The 27,366-nt window shown below is 37.1% G+C and overlaps 1 protein-coding gene across 1 annotated transcript in view; it reads left to right on the forward strand.

Moving 5' to 3' along the window:
* Positions 1-27,366, forward strand: part of LOC132155014 (F-box/LRR-repeat protein 7) — a 33,650-nt gene that overhangs the window by 532 nt on the left and 5,752 nt on the right. Inside the window, exons 2-3 of the mRNA XM_059563779.1 lie at positions 2,881-2,970; positions 25,545-26,150. Coding sequence (XP_059419762.1) covers positions 2,881-2,970; positions 25,545-26,150 — 696 coding nt within the window. The remainder of the gene's footprint in view (positions 1-2,880; positions 2,971-25,544; positions 26,151-27,366) is intronic.

Here is a 27,366-nt window from a genome sequence, read left to right on the forward strand (position 1 = left end):
AACGTCACTACACTATTCCCCCTCATTCTTTGTGGGCAACAGGAGCCTTGCCGCAACCTCTTTGTATATTCCAGTGCATACTTGTCATTTTCTGTTTTAATATTTTGATAGAATTCATACCTCAGAATGTCATCCTTACTAATGCATGCTTAAAAGAAATTTAAATGTAACATTATTCATTGTTTCCAGTGTTTGAGATTTTTGTTGTTTATGCTTAACAAATCTTGCTACAAATCTAAGTATTTATATTATGTAGTGCCTTAAAAAAAAAAAAAAAAAAATATATATATATATATATATATATATATTCTTAAGTTCTTATAAAATCATTTATGAGAACTTAAGAGGTTTGGGTTTGGAGCTAATAAGAAGCGAGTGTGTGCCAACATCAGAGCTCTCAATGCAAGCTGAAAGGTTTTACTGAAGTAACCATTAACGCAGGGTGTGTGTGCTTTAATAAGATAGTTTGTGTTAGGCCTTCATTTCTATCTTCTAAGCTTGTGGACAGATTTCTACCTTTTTCACAACGTATAGGTATATGACTAAATATAAAGTGATTAAAGGCCAGGCCAGAGGCCGTCAGTTACAATACGGATGCTGAAGGTTGCTACTGATCATGTCCTAATAACCATGAGCATTCATGCCAGAGATTTTGCTCTCACAGAGTGAGTTCTTGGCTGCGTGAGAGACTTGTGGTCTTTTAAAGTACACCAGATTTCTCTGGAAGGTTAAGGTTTGGCCTCAAGACTGGCATTCAGTGAAAAAACCAAGAACACTCCCCACACGCATGCAGCTCTCCAATTTACATATTTCACATAACACATATCTTTTGCCATGTTTGCTTTTATGTTTCGCTGTTGAGGTTCTTACAATGTTGATATTGTCTGCTGATTAGATCACTTATTTCTGATTAGTTTAGTTATTTCTGCTTAGGACCTCCCTTGATATAACTGAACATAGTAAGATAAAATCTGCAATTTGTAAGCCAACAAATAGTACATGTGCGCTTTTCCATGTTAAGTGCTGTTTAAGTGGCTTCAATGCATTAAAAACATACTATTGTTTGTTCTAGTCTCACTTATGAGATGTTTTCCAAGAGTACCAGTTTTTCTTTTCAGCATTTGTTTTACAAACTATACAGTATGAGCTTTTAATGCTTCATGGGTGAATTAAAGCAAATGTTTGTTCATGTTTAATCTGACGAATATATGAACATCTAACAGAGGGAGTCACAGTCAAAGACCATGTTTTCCTCCTCAAAATAAAACCAGGATCTCCTGGGTCTATTCCAGTGCAACCATTTTTTTAACCTAAATAAGTTATCCAAAGGAAACCAGTCAACTGTATAGTGAATGATAACAAAATAAATCAAGCCTACATCTAATAATACTACTAAAAGGTTCTTTATTTTTGTAAGTGTTCAGTCACATGAGCATAGTACCTACTTGGTTGGTTTAAGGCTTTTTTTTGTAAATGTAACACTGCTATCTTCGGAACTGGTTTAGAGTGTCTTTCTATGTAACATTTGTACCTTGCATTTAAAAAGGTATTAACCTACACACTGATTTTATTATGGATACCTTGCTCCTCATAAAGTAGGCCTCAGTGCTGTCTCCATAATCATAAAAAGCGCTTGCTTATTTTTTCAAATTTAATGTGAGTATGGTTGAGGATTTATGGCAATAGCTTTGTAGAATTCCATCAACGTCATGTTTGTTCAGTCAATTAATCTCATCAGCAATGAAGCACATTCTTCAGAAACAATGAACAATAAACAATGCATGTGTTGTAACTAGACGTTGCATTCAAGTATAGTGTCTGAGCAGATTCCACTTTGGTTCACTGATTTCACTGATCATTAAAAAAAAAGTTGCCTGAAATGTCTTAAGTGATATCACTAGGAGTGAAAAACAGGTTTGTTTACAGAGCAAAACACATTTTTTGCTCAGCAATGTGGAAGCTCCATCAGTCAGGCCATTTATGGTAAAATAAAAGCTTATGTGAACCCGGGTTGTGTTCTCTCTCTCATCGAGACTGTAAACATGCTTCATATGTGACCTGATGCTCTCAAGTGCCATTGAAACAAACAGGAGTGTTTAGGAAACTTTCACACCAGGGCTTGTTGTTTTAGGTTTACCGATATCCAAAAAAACAGAAATACATTTATTCTGCTGGTTATTGGCTGTGTCGATTCAAAATAAATCAGAAACAAAGAGGAATCCGCACAACTAACCAAATTGCAAATTAGAAGAAACTCGTGTTTCAGTAAACATGGGCTTAGGTTTACTGTTGTCTTTCCTAATTTGGAATAACTTTTCAGATATTATAAAACAAAATGCTTTCTCGTGGAGCATTCCAAAGAACTTCGTTATCACAAAAAATAAATAAATAAAAGTTGTTTTGGCTTCTAGTTTCCTAGTAACTTTGATCACCTAATTATAATTTTTTTATGTGATGAAATTTAGCAGGGACTGTTTATTTAGGCATAGTATTTCTGCAATGTGAGTTGTAAGAAAGCTTCAGCTTTCATTTTTTTCTTGTCCCTGCCATTCGGGAGTATCTGTGGGAGGCATCGGGTTTGTTATTCTAAGTTTGTGATGGACAGAAAAAGAATGCCTGGCATTTATCATAAGATTTGGTGAACCCTGTCGCATTGACTTCTTTTGAATATTACACAGTCATTTGTTATTTGTGCACGCTTGTTTTGTGTATTGTGAGCATTACATACATACATGTATAAGTATGCTAAATAGAAGCTGTTCTAATGTTTGCATAGTACAGTATATCTTTCTATGTCTTTTGCTTCTTAAGGCTAGTATGTTGTTTCTTTATTAGTGTTGGGTGTCCTGATGTGTCCTGGGGTGTTTTTTGTGATTTTAGGGAAAGGCAGTTCCAGTATTTCCTCCGACCTGAGTTCAAGTACAGATCAGACATCAACCAAAGCTCCAAAGAATGCAGCTACCAGTGAAGGTAGGCATATGGTCTTCATTAACCATCACTAGCTAGCCTTTTGTTTTTTCTTGTTTTGCTCCTTTTGACTTTTTTTTTTGCTGGAACTTTTTTTTTTTGTGAGGCTATAAAATCGTAAAAATAAACTGGCCTTCACAAATGCTGTGGAGAACATGTTTATTATTATTATTATTATTATTATTATTATTATTATTATTATCTAGTCTCCATATCTGATCTGAATCCATGGTGGTGTTTTGAGTTTGCCTTGGGGAGAAGAATCTGACTGGATGCGTTTGAATGAATTGTGTGAATGTGGATGAAAATAAAATGACAAATGCTGCTGGGGAACTTGTTAGGCTGACTCTTGAGGCCTTTTCTTGTAAGGCTTTCTTTGTTTATTTATTCTGGTGTGGTTTTATTAGAACACAGTCGTTGTTATGATTTTGCTCTAATAAATCATGCCCAGAATGAACAACCGATGATTTCAAACAAACACTTAAAAACCCCATAAAGTCAGAATTTGTGTTTTGAGGCTTTCAGTCCAAGCCTATTAGGTCATATATACACTACTGTTTCAAAGTTTAGGGTCAGTAAGTAAAAAAAATAAAAAAATACTTTAAATCATTAAAAAATGCTTTAAATCAAAAATGTTGTTTTATAAAAAAATATATATTTTCAAGTAAATGGTGTTCTATTGAACATTCTCTTCATCAAAGAATATTGGGATTTTTTTTTTTTATCTCAGTTTCCACAAAAACATTAAGCAGCACAACAGCTGAATATTAATAATAATAAGAAATGTCTCAAGCAGCAAATCAGCATATTAAATTATTTCTAAAGGATCATGTGAAGAATGAAGTAATGGCTGCTGAAAATTCAGCTTTTCCATCACATGAATAAATTACAGTTTAAAATATATTAAAATAGAAAACATTCAGTTTAAATTTTAATAATATTTCACAATATTACAGTATTGATAGTGGGGAAAATGCTGCCTTGATGAGCATACAAGACTTATTTTAAATTCATTAAAAGTCTTACAAATCCAAACTTTTGAACATTACAGTGTAAGCAAGTGTACTTTTTAAATTTGAACAAATGAACCATTATCAGATATAAACATGCGCAGTCTCTCACATCTAGTGGACCAGAATTATTGATGACTCATTCTGCAATATAAACTTTATTGTCTAATCAGATGCTCTCTACAATGCTCTCTCCCTCACCTAATGCCTCAAGTAGCAAATCTACTTCCTAAACAATAGCCAGAAATAGAATTTCAAAAGGAAAAACACTTTATCAACATGGGAAATATTTCATTGGGTCTATAAATCAGAAGGTACATAAAATAATGTGAGAAAGAACAGGCAGTAATCTGTGATTCTCAGTGGCTGTGGCTGTAAAATGTGCTGTACATGGACTTGGGTTGGAACATGAAGGAGACATGCAGGGGGTGGATAGCGTGTGCAGTGTGGAAGGTTGTTATCCAGTCAGGGCATCCTCAGAGCCAACCTGCGGTGTGTGTGTGTGTGTGGTTGCGGCCTGCAGTATATCCAGCCCTCAGTGAGAGCAGATCTCGTCTCTCAGCCTGTCCGCAGTAATGTCAGAGCGGTTCTTCCAATGACTGCCTCTGTGGCTTTGATTTACACCAGCTCCGCCTTAAGCATTGCAGACGCTGTAGCCTCTGTATAGACCAAGTTTCATTGTCTCTCTCTTTGCTTACAGTTTGCAAGGTGTTAAAGGCATAGTTCACCCAAAAATGTAAACCCTGTCATTATTCAGATACTTATATATGACTTCCTCTCTTCTGCAGAAAATAAAAGATATTCTGAAGAATGTTTTCACTGGTTTATCTTTATAATAAAAGTCAGTGGGTTCCAAAACAACAGTGTACTCCAGTGATATGGATACCATTCTAATATCATATCATGGTTTTGCAGAAGAAAGAAAGTCATATAGGATGGGAACCACATCATTTTTGGGTGAATTATCTCTTTCAAAGAGCCCTTTTAATGTTTGTAAGCCTAGTTAATGTTACTGAACTGGACATATTGAAGTTATTAAAGTTGGATAGGAGAAAGTATTTTAACATCAAAAATGACACCGTTCTCCTTTCAAAGTAATATTACACGTGACATTTAGAGCTTATAGGGAAATTTAAAATAAAATACCAGAACCAAATTAGCAAACCCTGTTTATTCAAAGCTTGAAACTAAACCCACATGAATTGTGGCTGGTCATTTAGTCTCCACATGTTTGCATTTTACAAGGGTAGTTTATGAAATGTATTGTGGACAAACTTGGGAGTCCTTTTTTTAGTTTGGAGTGCTAGCGAGGCGTTTTTGTGTCTTGAGTTATTTCATTTTAATGTGTATCTGTGGCTCCTCATTGTTTGCCACTCCTGGGATGGAAAAGCGCAGCCACTCATTTGCTCCACAGTGAGTCATCTAGCCTTACGGTGCATCAAACGAGCACTAAACTTGCCACTGTTAGTAGTAAGTCATGGGGCTGTTTGACTAAGGAGAAGTGGGCAGAGCAGCTTCAGAGCTGTCAGATAGTATTGTACTGAGAGAGCACCCTTTCCTACCAGCACTTCCTCCCTAATAACCTCACAGGAGCTTGAGTCCTGATGCTTGTGCTGTGCTGTGTTTTATTGTGATTAAATGTGTTACAGTGAGCAGTTCAGTTCTACACTTTCAAAGATCAGTTACTTTAACTGGAATGTAGCACAGCATTTCAAACCAATCTGAGCACAAGGAACTTTTGAACTCACTCATGGGTTGCTATTATTATTAGGCTGCATAGTAATAGTCAGTAATAACAACAACAATAATTTCAACAACAAAAAAGATTATTATTAATATTACTATTATTGAATAATGCTATTAGGAATGCTGCCCATTTAACCCTATAAGACCTCCCTGGTTTTTAAAGTTATCTTGGCTATGGATGAAGAATAGGCCTACCGCTTTTTTTCAATTGAAAGAATGATCAGTTGTGAAAAAGTACCATGTTAATGGTTCCTCCATATACTTAAATGCTCACCTCATGATACAGTACCATTCAGAAGTCTGAAATAAATGTTTTTTTTAAAGAAATTATTTTTATTTTTATTCAGCAAGGATTCATTTAATTTATCAAAAGTGACGGTAAAGGCCTTTACATAATTACAAAAATATTTATTTCAAATAAATGCTGTTCCTTTGAACTTTCTATTCATCAGAGAATCTTGAAAAATGTTTTCACAAAAACTGCACAACTGTTTTCAACATTGATAATAAAAAATGTTTCTTGAGCAGCACATCAGCATATTAAAATGTATAAATGTATATAATATATAATGTAATGTAAAATGTATTAATATAGAAAAACAGTTATTTCAAATTGCAGTTATACATTATATATTAAACATATTTCACAATATTACAGTTTTTACTGAATTTTCTGTCAAATAAATGAAGTCTTGGTGAGAATACAATATTTCTTTTAAAAACATTACAGAGCATTCCTAAATTGTACAATTTTGTGCTGTACAATGATACTGACACAATACTTATAAATCTTCTAAAGAAGTCATAAATCTACTGTAGCTATTCATGCAAAACTCTTATTTTAAAGTATGTAGCCAGACCAGACGAGAGCATGGACAAAATCTGTATAAGATGTAATTAGCCTAGCAGGCTTTGCTAGTCCTGCTGGAAGTAATCATTAGCCCCTTGCTAGCTACATCTTTAAGAAACATATGTTCTCTGTTTTAATTCCTGAGCTGTAAACTACAACTCTTAAAGATGACCCAAGGAGCTGTTCACGAAACTGCACGGTTCGTAGTACATTTGAATGATACTTTTGATTTTGGCTAAGACCAAGCTGATTTATCAGAAGAAGTTTGTTTTAAATTATACGTCAAGGTTATTCCAAAGCAGGGCATGTTCAGCTGTTTTTAATTAAATGAGCTGATGGGAATGTAGTTCTCTTACATCTGAATTTTTCACCGTAGACTTCCCTTATTTTTGTAACAGTTTGTTAACTTATTAGCGATGACAGATGTTATACATCACGTCAAATATCTTCCATTCTTCAGTTCGAACCTTGAAATTGGTGTTTGAAACATTCATCCAAGTCTATGATTTCCATCCCTTCAATACTTTTCTCCCTAGACATTACACTTAGGCTCTTACTAAGCTCGAAATAGTTTTGAATTCATGTATGAAAGACTGTGAAAGTAAAAACGTACGTCAGGCCAGTGGAATTCACTCTCCTTGACTGTGGGTTTGAAGGGAGTTCAGACTCACTCCCAAAGGAGGAGTAGTCTTTATTAGATTAGAAAATTGTTCAATACAATGTTGGAAAGTTGAGAGTGGTAGACATTTTATTAGCCTCATATTCATATATCAGACGGTCTATATAAACAAATGAAGGAACACTTTGTGTTGTGCATGAATAATGCCCTATTGTGTGTGTATCAGGCTCATCACATGCTGCTTTTAGGCAGCGTCTTCAATTTGGAAAGCTCTTGAGCAGGGGCCACAAAGCAGGATCCTTGAAGACTCGATGGTTGCAAACTAATTTAGTAAATCATATAGTAAATCATTTGTGATATTTCACTTGTAGCGCAGTTAGGCAATTAGGTGCAGGACAACCAAAATAATAACATTTAATTTCATTTTATTTAATATTAAAATAATTTTTATGATGCAGTTAGTAACAACAATAACAAGATCCTGTTTATCAAGATATGTTTGGGTGATCGGATCACAAGTCAAGGGAGACACATTTCCGATTATACATGGTGTATTAATCTGTCAACGTTTGACCACTTTTCTCCTGATTTTTTTGCAGGCTGAGTCTATGATCAATTTACATAAGAATACAAAAGGGGACACCGATAAATGATACAGAGAGAAGCAGCTTTTATATCTGCTCAAAACTACGCTGAATCAGAAATAAGAAACTGGACATTCCTGTTTTTCAGCTATAAATCAAACTTACGATTTCAGCAGGCTAAGTTTAAATCCCGTCTGACTAGTGCACTTCAACAACATGTACCGTAATGGCAGTCATAGTGGCTGTTTGAGTGCGTTCAACCACATGAGCGTTTATACAACGAAAGCAATCCGGTGACTGACAAGCTCAAAACCTTTCAGACCCCATTTAAACTGTATAAAGCTTTGGATCAAAAATGCATCTTAAAGGGTTAGTTCACCTAAAAATGAAAATTAGGCTGTGTTTTACTCACTCTGTATCAGGTGTATATGACTTTCTTCTTTCTGACGAATCCACTAGCTCACTTTTGTACACGGAAGCAGCTCCAGGAGGATGATGTATGAGGTTGGCATTGCGCATGTGCCGGTGAGTCTCTTTGTCACTTCGGAGAGGCGCATGCGAAAAGCCTACCTTCATACGTCATCCACCCAGAGCTGCTTCCATGTACAAAAGTGCTTATTAAGTTTTGAATATGGATATTTTTCTTACAAAAACACATCGATTTGCCACAGGAGGCCTTTGTTCGAGTTGTGTAAGGCACTTTTTTTATGAATGGGTGCTTTTTATTTAACTTCTTTTGGACTGATGCATACAACACCCGCTGAGAGGCATTAAACAGCTTGAAAGATCAAAGACTGTTTTTAATATAACTCTGACTGGATTTGTCTGATAGAAGAAAGTCATATACATCTAGGATGCCTCTGGGGTGAGTAAAACACAGCCTAATTTTGATTTTTGGGTGAACTAACCCTTTAATACTAGGTGTGAATACAGCCTAAGTGGTAGTATACCTGTAATAGGGAAGGGAAGGTCACTGTAACAGATCACGTGGTGTTTAACTATCACACGTGGGAACAACTATTAAGGATGTCTTGTACCCTAAAGTGATCTGATATAGAAGGGTTTGTTGCTGTGCAAAGTGCGGGTCATCTTAGTCTTCTTTTCATTCAGAAATCTGATCTCAGCATCTGAAGCGTGCTGAGGAGAGAGGAGTCAGGGTTGAGTTGAAGTTCATGGTGAGAGATACTTTTCCATGTCGAAGAGGTGTCTCGGGGTCACACACACACACACACACACACACACACACACACACACCCTCGTATATATATTCATCTCTTTAATTTGGTTGCTTATGTGGCTGCTGGCTATACTCATTGTACACACTGACTGATACTGCAGATAATATCTTCATTTCATGAAGGACTGTTGATGCACGCAACGCTATCATAAATATGAGGGGTTTGTTTTTCCAGGTTTACATCAAATGTTTCAGTAAGACTCAAGTGTGCATTTAAATTTGAAAAAGGTGGATTTGTGGTTTATTTTCCATACCTGGAAACTTGGGAGTTTATGGAAAGAGTTAGATTCTAGTTAGGATTTTAAAACCTGAATAAGACATTAAAAGGTCTCTGTAGGTCTCCATTTGTCAACATTAGATCTATTGCTTTGGAAATATGTAAGTGAAGTGATATCTAATGAGTCCATTTGCAAATCCAATGTTGTTAGAAAATAAATTAACATTCCTTGACCATTAATAAAGAAAAATGATTTACACTACAATTTTTAAATAATCTGCAAGTTGACATGCAATTTGAATTAGGCATAAAACCGATATAAAGTGACATGTTTTCTTTCTGCATTCATTGCCAGGCAGCTTTATTGCTCTGGAATTATATACATAACAAAAAAGTGAAAATATGTCATATTCTAGGTTCTTCAAAGTAGCCACCTTTTGCTTTGATTACTGCTTTGCACACTCTTGGCATTCTCTTGATGAGCTTCAAGAGGTAGTCACCTGAAATGGTCTTCCAACAGTCTTGAAGGAGTTCCCCGAGAGATGCCTAGCACTTGTTGGCCCTTTTGCCTTCAGTCTGTGGTCCAGCTCACCCCTAAACCATCTCGATTGGGTTCAGGTCCGGTGACTGTGGAGGCCAGGTCATCTGGTGCAGCACCCCATCACTCTCCTTCTTGGTCAAATAGCCCTTGATGCCTTCTACAATTTTCATAGTCATGAAAATAAAGAAAACTCTTTGAATGAGAAGGTGTGTCCAAACTTTTGATCTGTACTGTATATATATATAATGGATTATTGCATGCTTTTTTCCTGAGCAGAATAAGTGGTTGTGACTGTCAGATAAAGCAGTACAATAAAATAAAATTAATTTTCTATGAATGCATTCTCTGTTAAATGATTTTAAAAATCATTGTCCAGTCAGTGTGTCCAGTGACTCCCTATCTAGTATGAATGAATGGAAAGATTATGGAGAATACACTGAAATTCACTGGTCAAAAGAATTGGAAACACTGAAAATGGAATGAACATGAAAGTTGGGTGTGACTGTCAGATCAAGCAGATCTTTCATTACAGACATGAAAAATCGCAGTCTGTGGCCAACAGTTTCACAGCTGTTGCTGGGTCAGTTCAGGTCCTGCTTTGCTTTAGATTTCCTGCCTTTGCTCTAGAGGTACAAAGCACCTGATTTAAACTTAGTAGAGTAGTTCAGTTTGCACTTCTTCTGCGAGACTCTAGTTCATTTTTTATCTGAGCTCTGGATGGCCTGGTCTGGACAAATTGTCTTTGGCATGACACAGAGTGGGTGTTGGAGAGAAGTCACTGGTAAGGAAGTATGCGGTGCAACACGATAGGATTTGTGAGGTTCCACCCGGAAGATGGCCTTCATAAGTGTATGCCGAATAATCATCTAAGCTTTGAGCTGTGGTGGGAAAGAGATAAAATCTTTTGAACTCATCCGCGGCTCTTCCAATAGAAGGCCAGCCAGATTTACGAGTCCAGAACTGGATTAATGGCATGGATAAAACAAGATCTGAGAGAGTTGTTGCTTAGCTGCTTATATAAGTTTTTGTGACTTCATTATCCTGCAAAGCCCATTGTGAGTTCTGAACTTGGGAAAATGTTTAGACTATAAAAATATGTTGTAAAATCTCTGAAAGGCCATGTTATTTCAGCACTGCCCCACAAGTCATTAAAGGGCGACTTGCATTAAAGGATAGATTTGAGCTTCATCATTATGCCCTTAAATTATGCTGAAAATAATTATAATGCAGATTTGTATAAATAAAATAGAGTTTTATTTAAACAATAAAGTTTCCTTTATTAAGAAGGCAGTTTGCACTTCAGCAGTAAAAAAAAATTATCCAAGACGGTGGACAAAGCTAGAAAATTGTAATGCATACATACACTACCATTGGGGTTGGAAAGATTTTATATGTTTTCAAAGAAGTCTTATTATTACAATTAAAAATAATTGTTTTCTATTTGAATATATTTAAATTCAAATGTAATTTATTCCTGTGATGCAAAGCTGAATTTTCAGCAGTCTTCAGTGTCACATGATCTTTCAGAAATCAGTCTAATATGCTGATTTGCTGCTCAAGAAACATTTCTTATTGTTATCATCAGTGTTGAAAACAGTTGTGCTGCTTAATATTTTTGTGGAACCTATTATACATTTTCCAGGACTCTTTAATGAATAAAAAGTTAAAAAGTTCAGTATTAATTGGAAATCGAAATCCTTTGTAAATGTCTTTTATTGGCAATCAAAACAAAAGTGCAAAAAAGTTTTAAGTAAATACAAACTATTTTTCCTGAAAGTGTATGTCATGAATATTTATGCTTATTGGAGTATTCGGCCATAGAAGTGAGATCACTATATACACTTTGTGCAGAAGCTCACTAGGTTTTGAAACATCTCAGACACTATGAATGACTATTGAAAAATGTATTTCTCCATTTGGCAACCTTTCCCACTAGTTGGCTTCTCTGAAGTACCTGTGGTGTTGAAAACTGTTCAGCAGCAAAAGGAAGTGATTGTTTTTCAAGGGAAATGTCTCACAGGTGTCTGTGTTACAATCCTTCCCAACACAAGTTTTCCCTGTTTAACAAAACGATATGGATTTGGACTGCTGTTTTGTTTTTACCTCTGGATGTATAAGGTGAAGTTTAGCCCAGAGTGTCATGACAAAGCTCTGTAAGGAGGACAGTTCGGCCACAGCTGAGGAGAGAGGGACCTGCAGCAGGAGAACAGGGGCGGATTTATCCCAGGCTTTGGGCTTTAGGTTGTAGGTGTATTTTCTTTGTCTGCCTGTTTTCACTGCTGCAGAGATTCAACAGTATACTTTTAAGAGAGGAAATGCATTTGATGTCTGTAGAGACTTGGCAGAGATCGGCATTTAAAGATTCCCATACTCAACCACACATTGTTTTTCTTTCCACAGAGCTTAATCCTTAGCAAGTCTGACAGAGGTTTGGTAATGCTGCAGGTTTTCAATATTTGAGTCATTCTCCTACTGCTGTTTTTCCCCATATAGTGCATTAATAATATAAAGGCAGATGTGCACATGGTATTTCTTTAAGCTGATCTCATGAAAGTGCGTTTCAGTAGCACAATTTTCTGTTTCTGTTTGGCTAACTAGTTATACGCAAAAATGTTTTTTGGTGTTCATGATACGCATTGGTTAGGTTTAGGGGTGTGGGGTAGATGCGCATTATATGTTCACCAAACTGCATATCATATGCACGCAAAAACTGCGTATTATATGCAAGTCAAACACGTGCATATCACATGCATACCGAAGTCAATTTCTGCGTAAAAATAGCACACCAAATAGAAACAGAAAATCGTGCTGTTGATATACATTTTCATAAGACCAGGCTCATTTCTTGCAGGCTAAAGCGCCATCGACTCAAAATCAATAGGGATGCACACAGATATTAAAATTAAGGCTGGTATGATATTTATAATTGATAATTATTTTCACTTAGGCCTACTGAAACAATGCTATATTTTTTTCTATATTAATTCTATAAATTATATCACAGTTATACACCATTATGTCTAAATACTGTAAATAAAAATGTAAAAAATTTAATTTAGTGAATTTAGGTCTTACATTATAATGTCCTGCATTAAAAACAGATAATCATTTTGATATTTGCTTTTCATTTTATCATCGTTAGTGGTTATTAGTGGAATTCTTATAGAATTATTATTTGTGGAATTGGATGCAGACTGGAAAGTTCTGTCACTGGACACCCATGATTGACAAAATTTAAATCCTTGATTTTAAACCATGCTGTGCAATATCCATTTTTATTTTACAGATTTATTTTAATCAAGTTAATTTTTTTTTTCATATTTATTCAATTTCAAATTATATAGTTTAATATTGTTATATGAAATGAATATCAATTTAATTTCAGCAATTTTTATGCATATGTTTTTACTATCCTTAAATCCTTACATTTTTTAAAATTATTTTATTATTACTTTATGTATTAAATTATTGGTATTTTTAAAGATTATCTTAAAATAAACATTATATAATGGAAAAGGTGTAAAAAATAAATTATACATACAAATAAACAATTAAATATCTAATATTGACTGATGCAGATAACTGAAAACAAAAAAATCTAATATCAGCTGTCAATACAGTACTAATTTATCATAATTAATGTGACTAATTTGCATTAAGTAGCTTAGTTATGTTTTTTCTGTTTGTTTCTTTTATTTAAAGACAGATTTTCAAATGAGCCAATATTTAAAGTGCGTGCAGATCTGACCACTCATAAAGAGCCTCAAATCAGATATGATTCTGGGCCAGCTGCTTTAAACTCTTGTAAACTCTTCAAAAGACTTGAACGTTCATGTCAAATGACAGGATGATTACAGTGACCACAGCACACCCCTGATTAGTGACATGTAGTTATGTGAAGGAGTAGGATGCTTCGCTTACAGTATATGGTGAAAGAATAAACAAGACCCCCGCTGGACCAGTTTGATGGTGTGGTCCTTTGGTGTGGCATTTATGTAGATACCCAGTCTGCCGTCTTTTACTTCAGAACTACCATTATGGCAATGTAGGTGTGGTAGCATGAAAACTGTGCTCAATAATGGCTTATCTAAAGTCTTTTGTGTAATTGTAATTTCCAGGAAAAATGACAGAAAGGAGAATCATCAGCATTTGTCATTCTGCATAACTGATATATGTGGAATGCAAAATGTCTCCTCTTGGAGTACAGAGACCTTTGTCTCTCAACTCACGGTTGTTTCCTGTAATGGGAAACAGTAGAGAGAACAGGAAATCAGTAGGCAGTTATTTCCATTGTGGCCTAACTACCCTGGTGAGGTCATTACTTCCTTTTAGGAGGCCAGGAGCTGCTTTATAAAAGCATAATCTCCAGTATGAATGTGAAATAATATTGGAATTCTTTTAAATGGACTGTTTGGTTAGTTGGAGAATTGAAATATATGAGTAAAATTTATTTTTGAATTAAAATGTGTGGTTAGAGACTTTCCCTTTGGGAAGCAGATAATTAGAAAATTCTCTAATCATTTATCCTGTTCCGATGTATGACTTTCTGGCATGTGTGGAGCACAAATAAAGATATTTTAAATAATGGTTTTAGTTACCGTTGCCAAAATAATACCTTGCAACATTTCTCAATATCTTCTTTTATGCTTCACAGAAGAAAAAATCATTAGGTTTGGAAGGAATAGAGGTTGAGTAAATGATGACACAATTTTGATTTTTGGATGAACTTGTTATTTTAGGTAAGGGCAATTTTAAGTTCCTTTGGATGTATGGAACAGGTCGGTGGAAGACAGATAACCTGTAATATTTCATCAAGACTGTGACAGGAACTCTGTAGAAGTACTCCAGTCTTTTTCTGTATGTTTCCATTTATGTTTCCATTTAGCCATGAAATGCGCAGCCCAGTTTGCAGATTAGCTCTTTTAGGTTTTAGAGATTAGATCAGCATAGCACTAATAAGAATCTGTGAATAATGAGCTTTGAGGCCAAATGTTTTGGCTGCTTTTCGTGTATAAGGCAGAGGGATTGTTTGCGTTCAGCCTGGCATCTGACAGCCACTGTGAGATTTGGTTGCTTAGTGGGCTAGCCAATCACAATTCAGTATGACTAGTTTCTTAGATTTGACTAAATCTGTTAATCATCTGCCAAAAGATCCATTTAAAGATGTATTTGTGTAGAAACTTCATCTCCATGATCTTGTGGAACAACTCACAAAAAATGACTGACAAAAAATGTTTTATTGTCTTTGCTGTGCACACAGTTTCTTGTATTTAATTTTCTCAGGACGTCATCTGCTAATGTAGAAATTTGTGTGCAGGCAGTGTGTACATGTGGTTAATTTGTGTAAGGGGGCCCAGGCCAGGACGAGGGTGAACAGGCTTCAGACTGTTTCTCCAGATCCTCTCTGCTTTATGCATCACCAGCCAGGCTCTCCAAACCGGGGAGGGGAGCGAATGAGAACAGGGCAGACTGGTTAGGAACATGAAATGCCTTTCCTTTGCCTCTTTTACTGTGGCAAAGCCCTGGTTTGAACACCAGATGTTTGAATATTTCCTTTATGATGTTTTTGATTAAATAAGATGAGTCCTGGACCCATAAGAAGGAATATTTCTAGAACAATATTTATAGTGACACGGTTACTTCACTTATTTTTAATATGATAATTAGAGAGTGAAAACATCAAAAAGATGCGGTGGTTTGACTTCTTATTATACTGTTATGCACGGAATAAAATAAACAAACGAAACACAAATTGTATGCTCATGCCGGAAACATGTTTTTCTGCACCTAACACTTTGATACCTGATACGGCTTAAGAAGGTGAACTTTTGAACAACATTTGAACTGTGCAAAATTTTAACTCCCACCATTTTTATCTAGTTTTTAACATGAAAGATACTGCGGAACACGTATAAATTGCTTATTAATATACAGTTTATGGTCAGAATAAAGAGGGTAACGTGAGTGATTAGTCCATGTGTTTGCTGGTAGTGCATGAGCACAGCTACTCTTAAACACACAAACGCTGCAGAGCCCCAGAATCTCGCATGAGAAGCTCCAAAGGCATTTTAATCAAAACAAGATGCCCCTCTGGAAGCTGGAAGGGGCACAGCTGAGACATATGCAGGACCAGCGTCTGTCAGGAACTGTGGTTAGACTGACAGATGAGCCAAGCGCAAGGAGTGCCAGGTCTGTCAACAACCTCTGAACGAGTCAAATGCTGCCGCTGCATATGGAAAGATTCGTCTCTGCTGTCATGTACCCTAGTACTTATACATTTAAGATTATTTCATTTCTTGGCATGACGGTTGAGCTTAATAGTTCTGACACTTAAGAAAGCAAGTTTTGCTGAATCGAAGTCCTGCAGCAATGGTCTCTGGCCCCTGCCTCCACAATGTTGCAAGTTCCTGGGGTTGCGATGTGAGATCAGATTACTGTCTGCTGCCAGAGGTCACACTTGGTGTCAAAGACACATCAGAGACACATCTGAAGACATTACATTTTGTTTCTTTTAACTAAAACACTGAATTGTAAGAGTGGGAGATTAGGTTGTGAGACTGAACTGCACGCAGAGTATGTGAACTGCACTGAGATATATATATATGTGTGTGTGTGTGTGTGTGTGTGTGTGTGTGTGTGTGTGTGTAGATAGAAAGAGAGAGTTTATATAGTTAAATACGATTTGGGAAGAAAATGGGTTGTGGATGCTTTTGAAAAGTTTATAGAGAGAAGAGAGCGAGAGAATGAGGTATTTTTATGTTTTTGAAAGAAAGCTGTTATGCTCACATAAACTCATAAAAACTGTTTTATTATGTATATACATATTTTAATTTAATGTATTCCTGTGTTGGAAAAGTTGAATTTTCAGCAGCTATTACTCCAGTCTTCAGTGTCACTTGATCCTTCAGAAATCATTCTGACTGAATACTGAACTGAACTGAATTCTGACTGAACTGAAATATCACATGGTCCTAAGTATTCAGACCCTTTGCTGTGACACATATATTTAACTCGGGTGCTGTTGTCCATTTCTTCTGATCATCCTTGAGATGGTTCTACACCTTCATTTGTGTCCAGCTGTGTTTGATTATACTGATTGGACTTGATTAGGAAAGCCACACACCTGTCTATATAAGACCTTACAGCTCACAGTGCATGTCAGAGCAAATGAGAATCATGAGGTCAAAGGAACGAAAGGAACTGCCTGAAGAGCTCAGAGACAGAATTGTGGCAAGGCACAGATCTGGCCAAAGTTACAAAAAAATGTCTGCTGCACTTAAGGTTCCTAAGAGCACAGTGGCCTCCATAATCCTTAAATGGAAGACGTTTGGGATGACCAGAACCCTTCCTAGAGCTGACTATTTGGCCAAACTGAGCTATCGGGGGAGAAGAGCCTTGGTGAGAGAGGTAAAGAAGAACCCAAAGATCACTATGGCTGAGCTGCAGAGGTGCAGTCGGGAGATGGGAGAAAGTTGGAGAAAGTCAACCATCACTGCAGCCCTCCACCAGTCAGGGCTTTATGGCAGATTGGCCTGACGGAAGCCTCTCCTCAGGGCAAGAAACGTGAAAGCCCCCATGGAGTTTACTAAAAAACACCTGAAGGATTCTCTGGTCTGATGAGACCAAGATAGAACTTTTTGGCCTTAATTCTAAGCGGTATGTGTGGAGAAAACCAGGCACTGCTCATCACCTGTCCAATACAGTCCCAACAGTGAAGCATGATGGTGGCAGCATCATTCTGTGGGGGTGTTTTTCAGTTGCAGGGACAGGACGACTGGTTGCAATCGAGGGAAAGATGAATGCGGTCAAGGACTGGGATATCCTGGACGAAAACCTTCTCCAGCGTTCTCAGGACCTCAGACTGGGCCGAAGGTTCACCTTCAAACAAGAAAATGACCCTATGCACACAGCTAAAATAAAGGAGTGGCTTCACAACAACTCTGTGACTGTTCTTGAATGGCCCAGCCAGAACCCTGACTTAAACCCAATCGAGCATCTCTGGAGAGACCTGAAAATGTCTGTCCACCAACGTTTACCATCCAACCTTACAGAACTGGAGAGGATCTGCAAGGAGGAATGGCAGAGGATCCCCAAATCCAAGTGTGAAAAACTTGTTGCATCTTTTCCAAAAAGACTCATGGCTGTATTAGATCAAAAGGGTGCTTCTACTAAATACTGTGCAAAGGGTCTGAATACTTAGGACCATGTGATATTTAAGTTTTTTTTTTTAATGAATGTGCAAAAAGTCAACAACTCTGTTTTTCTGTCAATCTAGGGTGCTGTGTGTACATTAATGAGGGAAAAAAATTAACTGAATGATTTTAGCAAATGGCTGCAATATAACAGAGCAAAAAATTTAAGGGGGTCTGAATTCTTTCCATACCCACTGTATATGATTAAATATATGATCTCTACAAGACCTACACTTTTTTTTTTAATCTTTCTTTAAATTTAATTCTTCTTCAAATTCAGAAATTGGGCATTAAAAGACATTCTCAATAGATTTCTCAATAGGACACACTCCTCCTTGCAACTGTACATAAATTGAGCAAACACAATTTCACTTAAGCTACACACGCACACACACACACAAACACACAGTGAAGCCGTAACATTTTTGCTATGAAATATACTTTGAGTGGGGCTTTTCTCACCAATAAGAATAAAATTGCAAACTTGGAGTGAACCGGTCACTGGATGCTTTAAACTGGGTGGAGAAATTGCTGTTGCTCCCCTCACATACTCTGCTATCAGGTAGACGTGGGGTGGAAAGAAAATATCTTGAGGGTTTTTCAATTTAATGTGAATAAGATTGATTATATTCCAAACTTGCAACGTTGATTGATGTGGCATTTGCAGTTTTGAAATCTGCACTGCGTGTTTCACACAACTGCTGGTGCTGAATGTTTCGTTTTGGCTAGCAGTGATTCCCCTGATAGCTGTGCAGTCATCTGTGCATAAGTAAACAACATGAGTGAGTGGGTCTGACCTCCTGTTCACCCTCACTCCAGTCCAGACCCTTTGGAGTCTGCTCAAAACATAGAAGCTAGCCCCAACTCCAAACATCTCATTTTCATCCTTCAAAAGGTAGAAGATTTCAAAAGCTTAAGATAAGCACCAATCTGCATTAGGCATATTTGCGAGCAATTACCCCTGGAACACTCCTGAGATGAAACACAACTTTGTAAGCGTGATTCCTTCCAAACCCTTCTTTTTTTGTCCATTTTTCCACTTGGTGTTTTCAAAAAGAGTTCGTTCTGTGAGCATAGCGTAACCTTGAGATCAGATTTGATTATTCAGAAGCAGACTATGAAGTATTTCTGAACAAAGGTCTTAAAGTTCAACAGCAGGAAGCTTTTGTAAGAGGAACAACTAATCAGTCCCAGAGCTGACAGCTGTGCAATTAATAATGTTTGTATGGGCCACATGAGCAGCGTCGTCTTGTAATTTAGAGGTGTGCAGAAACACATTCCTTCTTGACGTTGTTTAGAGGTTAGTGAGTGACGGGATGCTGAACAGCTGGAGGAGTGATGAGTCTGAGAGTTCACAGCAGGTTTTGCTAAAGTGAGCTACAGGGTAAAATGGCATTCCTCAAATTCTCATCTGTCATTGTTTGGTCTGTGTTTTTAAAGATCTTTACCTACACCTATATCTCAATCCCAGGACATGGGAAGACTAGACAGCTCAACCTGATTTTGAACATTTGCTCTTAATCTTTTGGTTAAATTAATTGCATGCTTTTTGGTTGAGCTTTGGTATAGTTTTGTTGAATGGGTCGCAAAAATGCTGTTTTTGTTTAATATTTGGAAATTATATTATATTTGGAAATTATATGTTATTTGAATGTTGCAGCTGAACTTTATTAAAGCCCATAAACACTGTCTTAAATAGAAATTATTATTTATTTAATTATTATTATTATTATTTAATTATTATTAAAATTAAATAGAAAAAAGGAGGGTTTAATGATTATCAGTGGAGTTTTGAAATTGTATTCACACAATTTTTAGCCATTAGGGGATAGTTTTCTCCAAAATGAAAGTTCTGTCATCTGCAGAGCAGAAAAGAAGATACTTAAGCAATTTTTATGTGCCATTTCATAAACAAAGGTTTAAAGGGATAGTAAATGATAACAGAAATTTAATTTTTGGGTGAACTATCCCTTTAAGACGTATCTCATCTCCCTGTTATTTTTGATCAGAGATTTGAAAGAAATTCTGGGAAGGTAAACTGTGTTACTTGGGTTGCAAAGCTGAATTAAAACATGCCTATTCAAACAGGGCCTTTGCTTTGAAACATTGGAGGCTTTGTTTTGGTCTACATTTTATTTCTTTTGTCAGTGGATTAAAAGGCTAGTTGGCATCTTGTCTCTAGAGTAATTTAATGTCTGAGGCCCTCATTACACCTGCCTGGAATACCAATCCACTGTCTATTATGCACCATTGATGGACTTCATCTCTCTGTTGAAAAGAGTAAAGAGACAACCCCTAAACAATTCAAACAAACGGCACAAAGGTAATTCACATTTTTCAAGGTTCGACTACCAATTATCTGTAGGAAAAACCGTTTAAGTTGTACATTGATATTAATAATGTTTTTGTTCAGCTTCAAGTTTCATGTTTTCACCTCATTTTCATTAGATTGCAACCAGAACAGGCATGGAACAGTCTTAAAATAAATGCAGTAATGAGATACAATTCTTGGCTGGATGTAATTATGGCTCCTGTGGCATTATTTGTGGTTTTGGCTTAAATTTGGCCAAGTTACTCCTATAAACCAGAAGTTTTGGGGGATTTAGAAGAAAATAACTGGAGTAAGATGGACCGTAAGAAGCTGTCTAAAAATTAAATGTCAGAAGCAGGTTTCTCCATATGTTTGTGGTCATTAGATTGGTGCACAGCCACTCTTGTCAAGGTATCACAGATGAACCATTGATTTTAAAACTAATGGAGGATTAGTAGATTTTTAATCCTGTTCTTAGCAGCCTGACACACACTCCAGCCCTCAGTCCACAGAGCTTTAAGCCGCTGAAAGCCCATTGTGTGCTTGAGTAATGCATTATTATGAATGTGTGAAACAGACACTGGCACCCTGATTACGGTTGCTGGTTTACTGTTTATTCAATCTGTCAAAGAGAACAATCTATGTGTCTACTCGAGTCTATAAACTGTTAACTCAGGACATTTTCTTTAAGCCTTTAAGAGTTCTGACAAAAGGCTACTTTACACTTCTACCTTTTAGCAAGATAAATTGAGCAAGGCATGCCTTGGTGGTTAAAACCCATGTACAACTTTCAGACATGCACTGTATTTTTTCACACATTTATGGCAATCAAAATACTGACCATGTGGACGGACAGATGGTCAAATGCTCATTGGATTATTTTCAAAATGCTGGAGAACATGATCATCAGGTTTAAAACATGTCATGGGGTTCAAGCAGCTGGCTTTGTCATTAAAACAAAGGGAAAACAAATCAGAAATTCATTGTTTTCACTCAAATTACCATGCTGATAATATTATTTGTAATGGAAAAAATAATGCAAAATAGAAGCAAGTTCACTTGTAGTCTTCTTATAAGACGGCAGTAAGGTCCAGGTCAAAAACAGTTCAGCCATCTGATAATTTGGCTCATCATCCAGTTTGGACAAGCCAATGGTCATAAATTAAAGCACGTCATCTATACTGGTTTTTCTAGCAGGGTTGATATTATAGCTTTGAAAATGACCAGCAGAAACTCATCCTACTGTTTGTTCAATTAGGAGCTAATGGTTTGCATTAGCTATGTAAGGAAATAGCATCTCCTCATGGCAGTGTAATTCAGCTGGTAGTGAGGGTAATAATCTAGCGTGTGAGTCAGGGCTCAGTGCCAGCCTGCAAGGCCATTTCTAATTCTTTGTCTCTAGTGGTGGCATTAAAACATAATTGGCTTCTGCTTCTGCTTCTAGTGCCAACTGTAGGGGCTCTCCGTAACATTATGGGACTTTGTCTGCTCTAAGGAGGACTAAGTTTGTGAATGTGGTGGCTGTACGCATTCAAAGTTAAATGTCTCACTCACTATATTCCCTTCTGGCACTTTTAGCTGTGTGGTGGTTTTGTCCTTACTGCTTTCTTATTTCTTATAGCATTTTTTATTTACTGTTCTATTAAAGTTAGAAAATAACCAGACCTATAGAAAATCTATTTATAAAAAAAAAAAAATAAAAATAATGTCATGCATTCTTCCGCTGATAATACTGATTTGCTGAAATACTAAAACACTGCTAAATAGAGAGCGTGACCAGTGTAGTCTGATAGATTCCCCAATAAATGACATTTTTACAAGCCTTTTGAATGAATCACAAACGTTCAACACTGTCAGAGTAGTGCAATTCCAGAACGAATTAAATTGCAGTTCTTTTTAGGAAATGAAAAACATACAGCGGAAAAGTCTGGATCCTGAACGAATGATTCTAATGAGTTGCATCTTTATAATGAATCAAACACAGCTTAGAACTAACTGTGAGACTAACTGGTTCCCAGCGAACAGGGAACATTATGAGAAATGTGGCTAACGTTCTGGCAAGGTTCTCTCAAAATTATGAAGAAACATTATTCCAGTAATGTTAGTAGAATGTTCATGTTAAGGGATCTTGTCTTCAGTAATGTTCTTAAAATGTTAGAACAAAATCATTATTTTATGTTGTTCATTTAGAAAACATTAATAAGTAACATTTCCATAATGTTTGCAAAGTTATAAAATGGAATGTTTCCTTAACAGTCAGGGACATCAGTGTGCCAGCATTCTGGCTTTCATATTCGCATCAATGGAAGCATATTCCTCATATATGCCATATGAACACATTCTGCTGTTTCCCATTACTCAACACAGCACACTGTGAAACTGTAGGAGACTGAAACATCTGTCAAAGGGAACAATGGGGTTATCATGCCCATAAATTAATGGAAATAACAGACTTATGGCTTGAGTTCTGCTGAACAATACATATTGCGGTTAAGCAGCTCACAGTTTTATCAAATGATGGTTCGGGAAGGACTAAATCAGGCCTGATGCATTAAATGTGTGGGTTCAGTGTTATTAGGCATGGATCGCGACAGATCCTGCAGCCAGGGGCGTCGGACTGGGGGGGTAAAGGGTACCGAGTACCCAGGGCCCGAGGCAGGGGGGGGGCCCTTAGAAGTCAGTTTTCTATACATACATATACATGCACTAACATTTGTATAGCATTTATGTACAACTAAAAAAGTTCCTGTGCAAAACTAAACTTGTAGTTAGGCGCTGGTTTGGTATAAAAAAGTCATTTTCATGCTGTGCAGGGCCCCACACCCCTCTCGAATCAATGCAAATGGTACGACCCGCAGGTCAGGTGCTTCTGCTGCGGACCCGCGGTGATTGAATCAGTTGATGAGACAGGAGCTAGAGTGAGCCGTGAAGAGTCATGTCTCTCCTTAAGAAAGGAAAATCAGGGGCTCAAAAACGAAAAGAGAAGCAAAATAAAGAGAGAAGGGCAAATGAGGGCAAGCAGTTGCTCACAAATTTTTTTAAAAAGAGAGGTGAGCTCCAAATGCATCATCAAGCATTGACATTGTTTTAACATAAATATCTACTCCCGGTAGAATAGCATACATTTATGTTTGCATTTATGAATAATATACCAATACTTTATAGTATCACACCCTTCATAGCGAGCAAACGATGTTTCTGATTATTACATGGCTTGGCTGAATTCCAATGTAGAATGCGGTCTGTTATTTCTTGATAACAGACCGCTGCGAAGTATAACAGACCGTTGCCATGAAAAACAGCGCGTTGCTATGGACGCGGAACGGACTATTTTCTTTGGCGGAAGCAATACAATCGTTTTTAAATCAATAAACTCCTTTTTAAATCAATAATTCGTGGCAAATTATTTATTTATTTTGTGGGTAGCCATGTAATAAGCGGGATAATGTATAGAGAGGCGGTCGTTTTAGCGAATAACAACCCCGACAGGCTGAACAGGACCCCGACACGAAGCGGAGGATAATGTAATCTAACGTTATACATTATCCCTTACGTAAATAACAGGGAGTGAGAAGCAGACGGAGCTCAACACACTGCCACTCCAGGCAGCTGCCTAAACGCTTGTCTCCTCTTCTGCTGCAGTTCTCCCCACTCTCAGAGTCAGAAGTTTACATGAAAACACTGTATATTTCCCTCCATTGTCAAAATCTAACACCCGCGAAAACACAGATCGTTAGCGCCTATTTTACCGCATTGTTATGCAAATTAGCTCGCACACGCTCTTACATTAAGTACAGGATTGTTCTCGGTATAATAATGCACATCTTAATGATTGAAAAATGACTTATTTTAAAACATAATTCAAAGACTGAATGTCTAGTTTGGCGGTTAGTTTACCCTGTGATTCTATAGTCTAGTCTGCATTTATTTTAAACAGACAAATAATCATCAATTATCTTGTACTTAGCCTGCACTTTAAAAAAAAGGTATTGTGACAATAAAGGATATTTTAGCAACCATTTGAAGCCATATATTTCAGTTTCAGAGTCAGACCCTGCAGCAGCAGGCCCCTCATCATGGCTAGGTGAAAGCAGTGACAGTGAGGTGGATGTGAGTGTGACAGTGAGACAAGGTGAGCTTTTTAACACTTAGTAATTAGTAATTAAGTGTTAAGAGGAAATAAGCAAAATTAGTACATTGTTATTGTACACATTTAAACTTTAAAGTGTAATTACTAATTACAGTTTAAAGTTTACAGTTTAAAGTTTAAATGTGTACAATAACAATGTACCCATTTTGCTTATTTCCTCTTGTAGCAGAGGCAGAAATAGAAGATGAGGTTGATATTCATATAAGTGATCAGAGGGAAAGTGAAGAATGTGATGAAGGTAGTCAGGAGCAGGAGGACAGAGCTGAAGAGGAAAGAGAAGAGAATGAGAGACTTAGGGATACTGGAGAGGGATTGTCAGAGGACCCAGGATTATGGCCAACAACTCTTACTGATAAGCACAGGAAAACTATTGTTCAAATGCTAGCAAAAAACTGGACTTTAAAGACCTGATCAGCAAATTTGCGCATGCAAAGACCCGTCAATGGGCATTTAGTAAAAACTGACATTATTTAGTTTGTGTTTCAGACCAAAGTTTTTCTCATTTGGTATGGTCATTTTCAGAACTGCTTTACAGTATATTTGATTTAGTCCAGGTTTGGACCTGCTAGACCTTTTGTCATCTCAGTAAGTAGTACTTTCGACAATAAAACAAAAATATATTAATCAGAGTGTGGCCTATTTTGTTTACATTTTAAGTGTTTTTATGATAAAAATGCAATACCTTACCCATTGGTATCACTATGGTATTGGGGGCCCAGCAAGATGGTTTGTACCCAGGGCCCAAAATTTGGTGCTACGCCCCTGCCTGCAGCGGAAGAACTTCACGGGAGATTAGTATGTGAATGTGGTTTTTGCAGGCAGTGTGTACATGCTACATTTCAACAAGACTGCCAAAGTCATTTTTCTAAAAGCTATGAAACACTTTCTACCTCAGTCATCATTGCGGGATGGAGCCAAGTGCATCGCTTGTGCAGAAAGACAATGCATTAACTGAGGAAATGACTTGGAAATGAAAGACTGCGATTTGTTTACATTATTTCAACAACTTGTCTGTGTTACATAATGATGTTCTCAGAGTGGTTTGAGTGCAATATCATAGTGTGTTCTTGTCTTTCTCTCTATTCCTTCCTGTCTGTCTTTCTATTTCCCCTCTTCCCAGACTCGGACCTTAGCATGCGAACAGTGAGTACGCCAAGTCCAGCTCTGATTTTGCCGCCTCGTTCATCTCCAGGCATGCTTAATGGCTCCTCCACGTCTTCCTCCACGTTCGGCACGGAAACCATCGCCATGGTCCACACGCCACCTACTTCCCTTACCCATCCTCAAAGGAGCCTGCGGCAGCCGAGGGATCAGCAGGGGGCGCCCATCGACATCCTTCCTGACCATGCTTTCCTACAGATCTTTACACACCTGCCCACCAACCAGCTGTGTCGGTGCGCCCGTGTTTGCCGTCGCTGGTACAACTTGGCATGGGACCCTCGCTTATGGAGGACTATTCGTCTGATGGGAGATGTGCTACATGTGGACCGCGCGCTTCGGGTTCTCACTCGCAGACTGTGCCAGGACACCCCCAATGTGTGTCTGACCCTGGAGACGGTGGTGGTCAGTGGTTGTCGGAGGTTGACCGATCGAGGACTGTACACGGTGGCACAGTGCTGCCCAGAACTCCGTCACCTAGAGGTGGCCGGCTGTTACAACGTGTCCAATGAGGCCGTGTTTGAGGTGGTGTCCCGCTGCCCCAACTTGGAACACCTAGATGTTTCAGGTAATTTATCTTGAGTGATAATGTTCGGTTGTATTATTAGTATTTCTGTCCTAAACAGTTGCTGCCCATATTAGACACAATAGCTCAGTCAATCAGAAGATATTTAATGCTTAATGTACAGGTATAGTAGGATTTTGGACCAATGAGATTTCACACTGGGCAGGGTTACCCAGCTACAAAAAAAAAAAAAGATAGAAAGAAAGAAAGGAAAGATCATCAAAATAGGTCACATTTGACTATGTTTTAACTAACTTTATTTACTTATAATTTATAATGTACCTTTTTGTATACATTTTAACTGGATTGTTTCAACTGGTTTTGCTGCAGAACCCAGATTTTACATTGGACCTCAAGTGGCATCCCAACAAAGCATCAACATTTTGTATTTTAAAAAAATGTTGTATCAATATGATAAAATATTTCACGAATTACACCGGCCCAAGAGTATGCAAAATTATTCATTTTATTATATTTCCTCGTAAAATGTACTGCAATAATATTTTTTAATTTACATTTAATTCACTTTTTTTTTCAGAGTAGTTTTGTTCATGTTTTCAAGGATGAGAAAGTTGCATTTTGTATTTGGATTCATCTCAGATTTGCCCCTGCGGTTTACTGCTAAAACAGACCTGTGATCCAGTTGAGATCCACTAGTTTAACACTGGCATGAAGAGAAGAAATAATGTTTAAAGTATTGAATAAATGTATAAAGTAGGTCTGTCACGATAACAACTTTTTGTTGTGCAATAAATTGCCCCAGAAATCAATGCGATACATTATATTATTGTCATTTTAAGACAATTTTCTGCCACTGAATATATGATCATGATATAACAGCATAATAATGCAAGAAAGGCCTAGACGCTTTCAAATGACAATGAACGTTTCATTCTTAAGAATATTTACATCATGGAAATTAAGTCAAAATATTAGATACCTTAACAAACTTGAATAAATAGTAAATAAACATTTTCTAACAAAAACGGCAAAGTAACAAGTAGAAAAAAATAAAATTCACAAATAACTTGCATGAAGATATTTCCATCTACAGATTTTTCACTGACCTTCCATTCTCTGTAAATTCAGGGTACCCGGTATTGCTGAAAAACATATTCACTACTTATCAGTCAGATGTTCGTATTCACAAAGGCACAGATCCCTTAACAAGGCTATATCTGCAGATTTTTGCAGAATTTTTTTTAATTTGAACTAGCAC

The sequence above is a fragment of the Carassius carassius genome, chromosome 12 (assembly GCF_963082965.1).
Source record: "Carassius carassius chromosome 12, fCarCar2.1, whole genome shotgun sequence".
NCBI classification, from domain to species: Eukaryota; Metazoa; Chordata; class Actinopteri; order Cypriniformes; family Cyprinidae; genus Carassius; species Carassius carassius.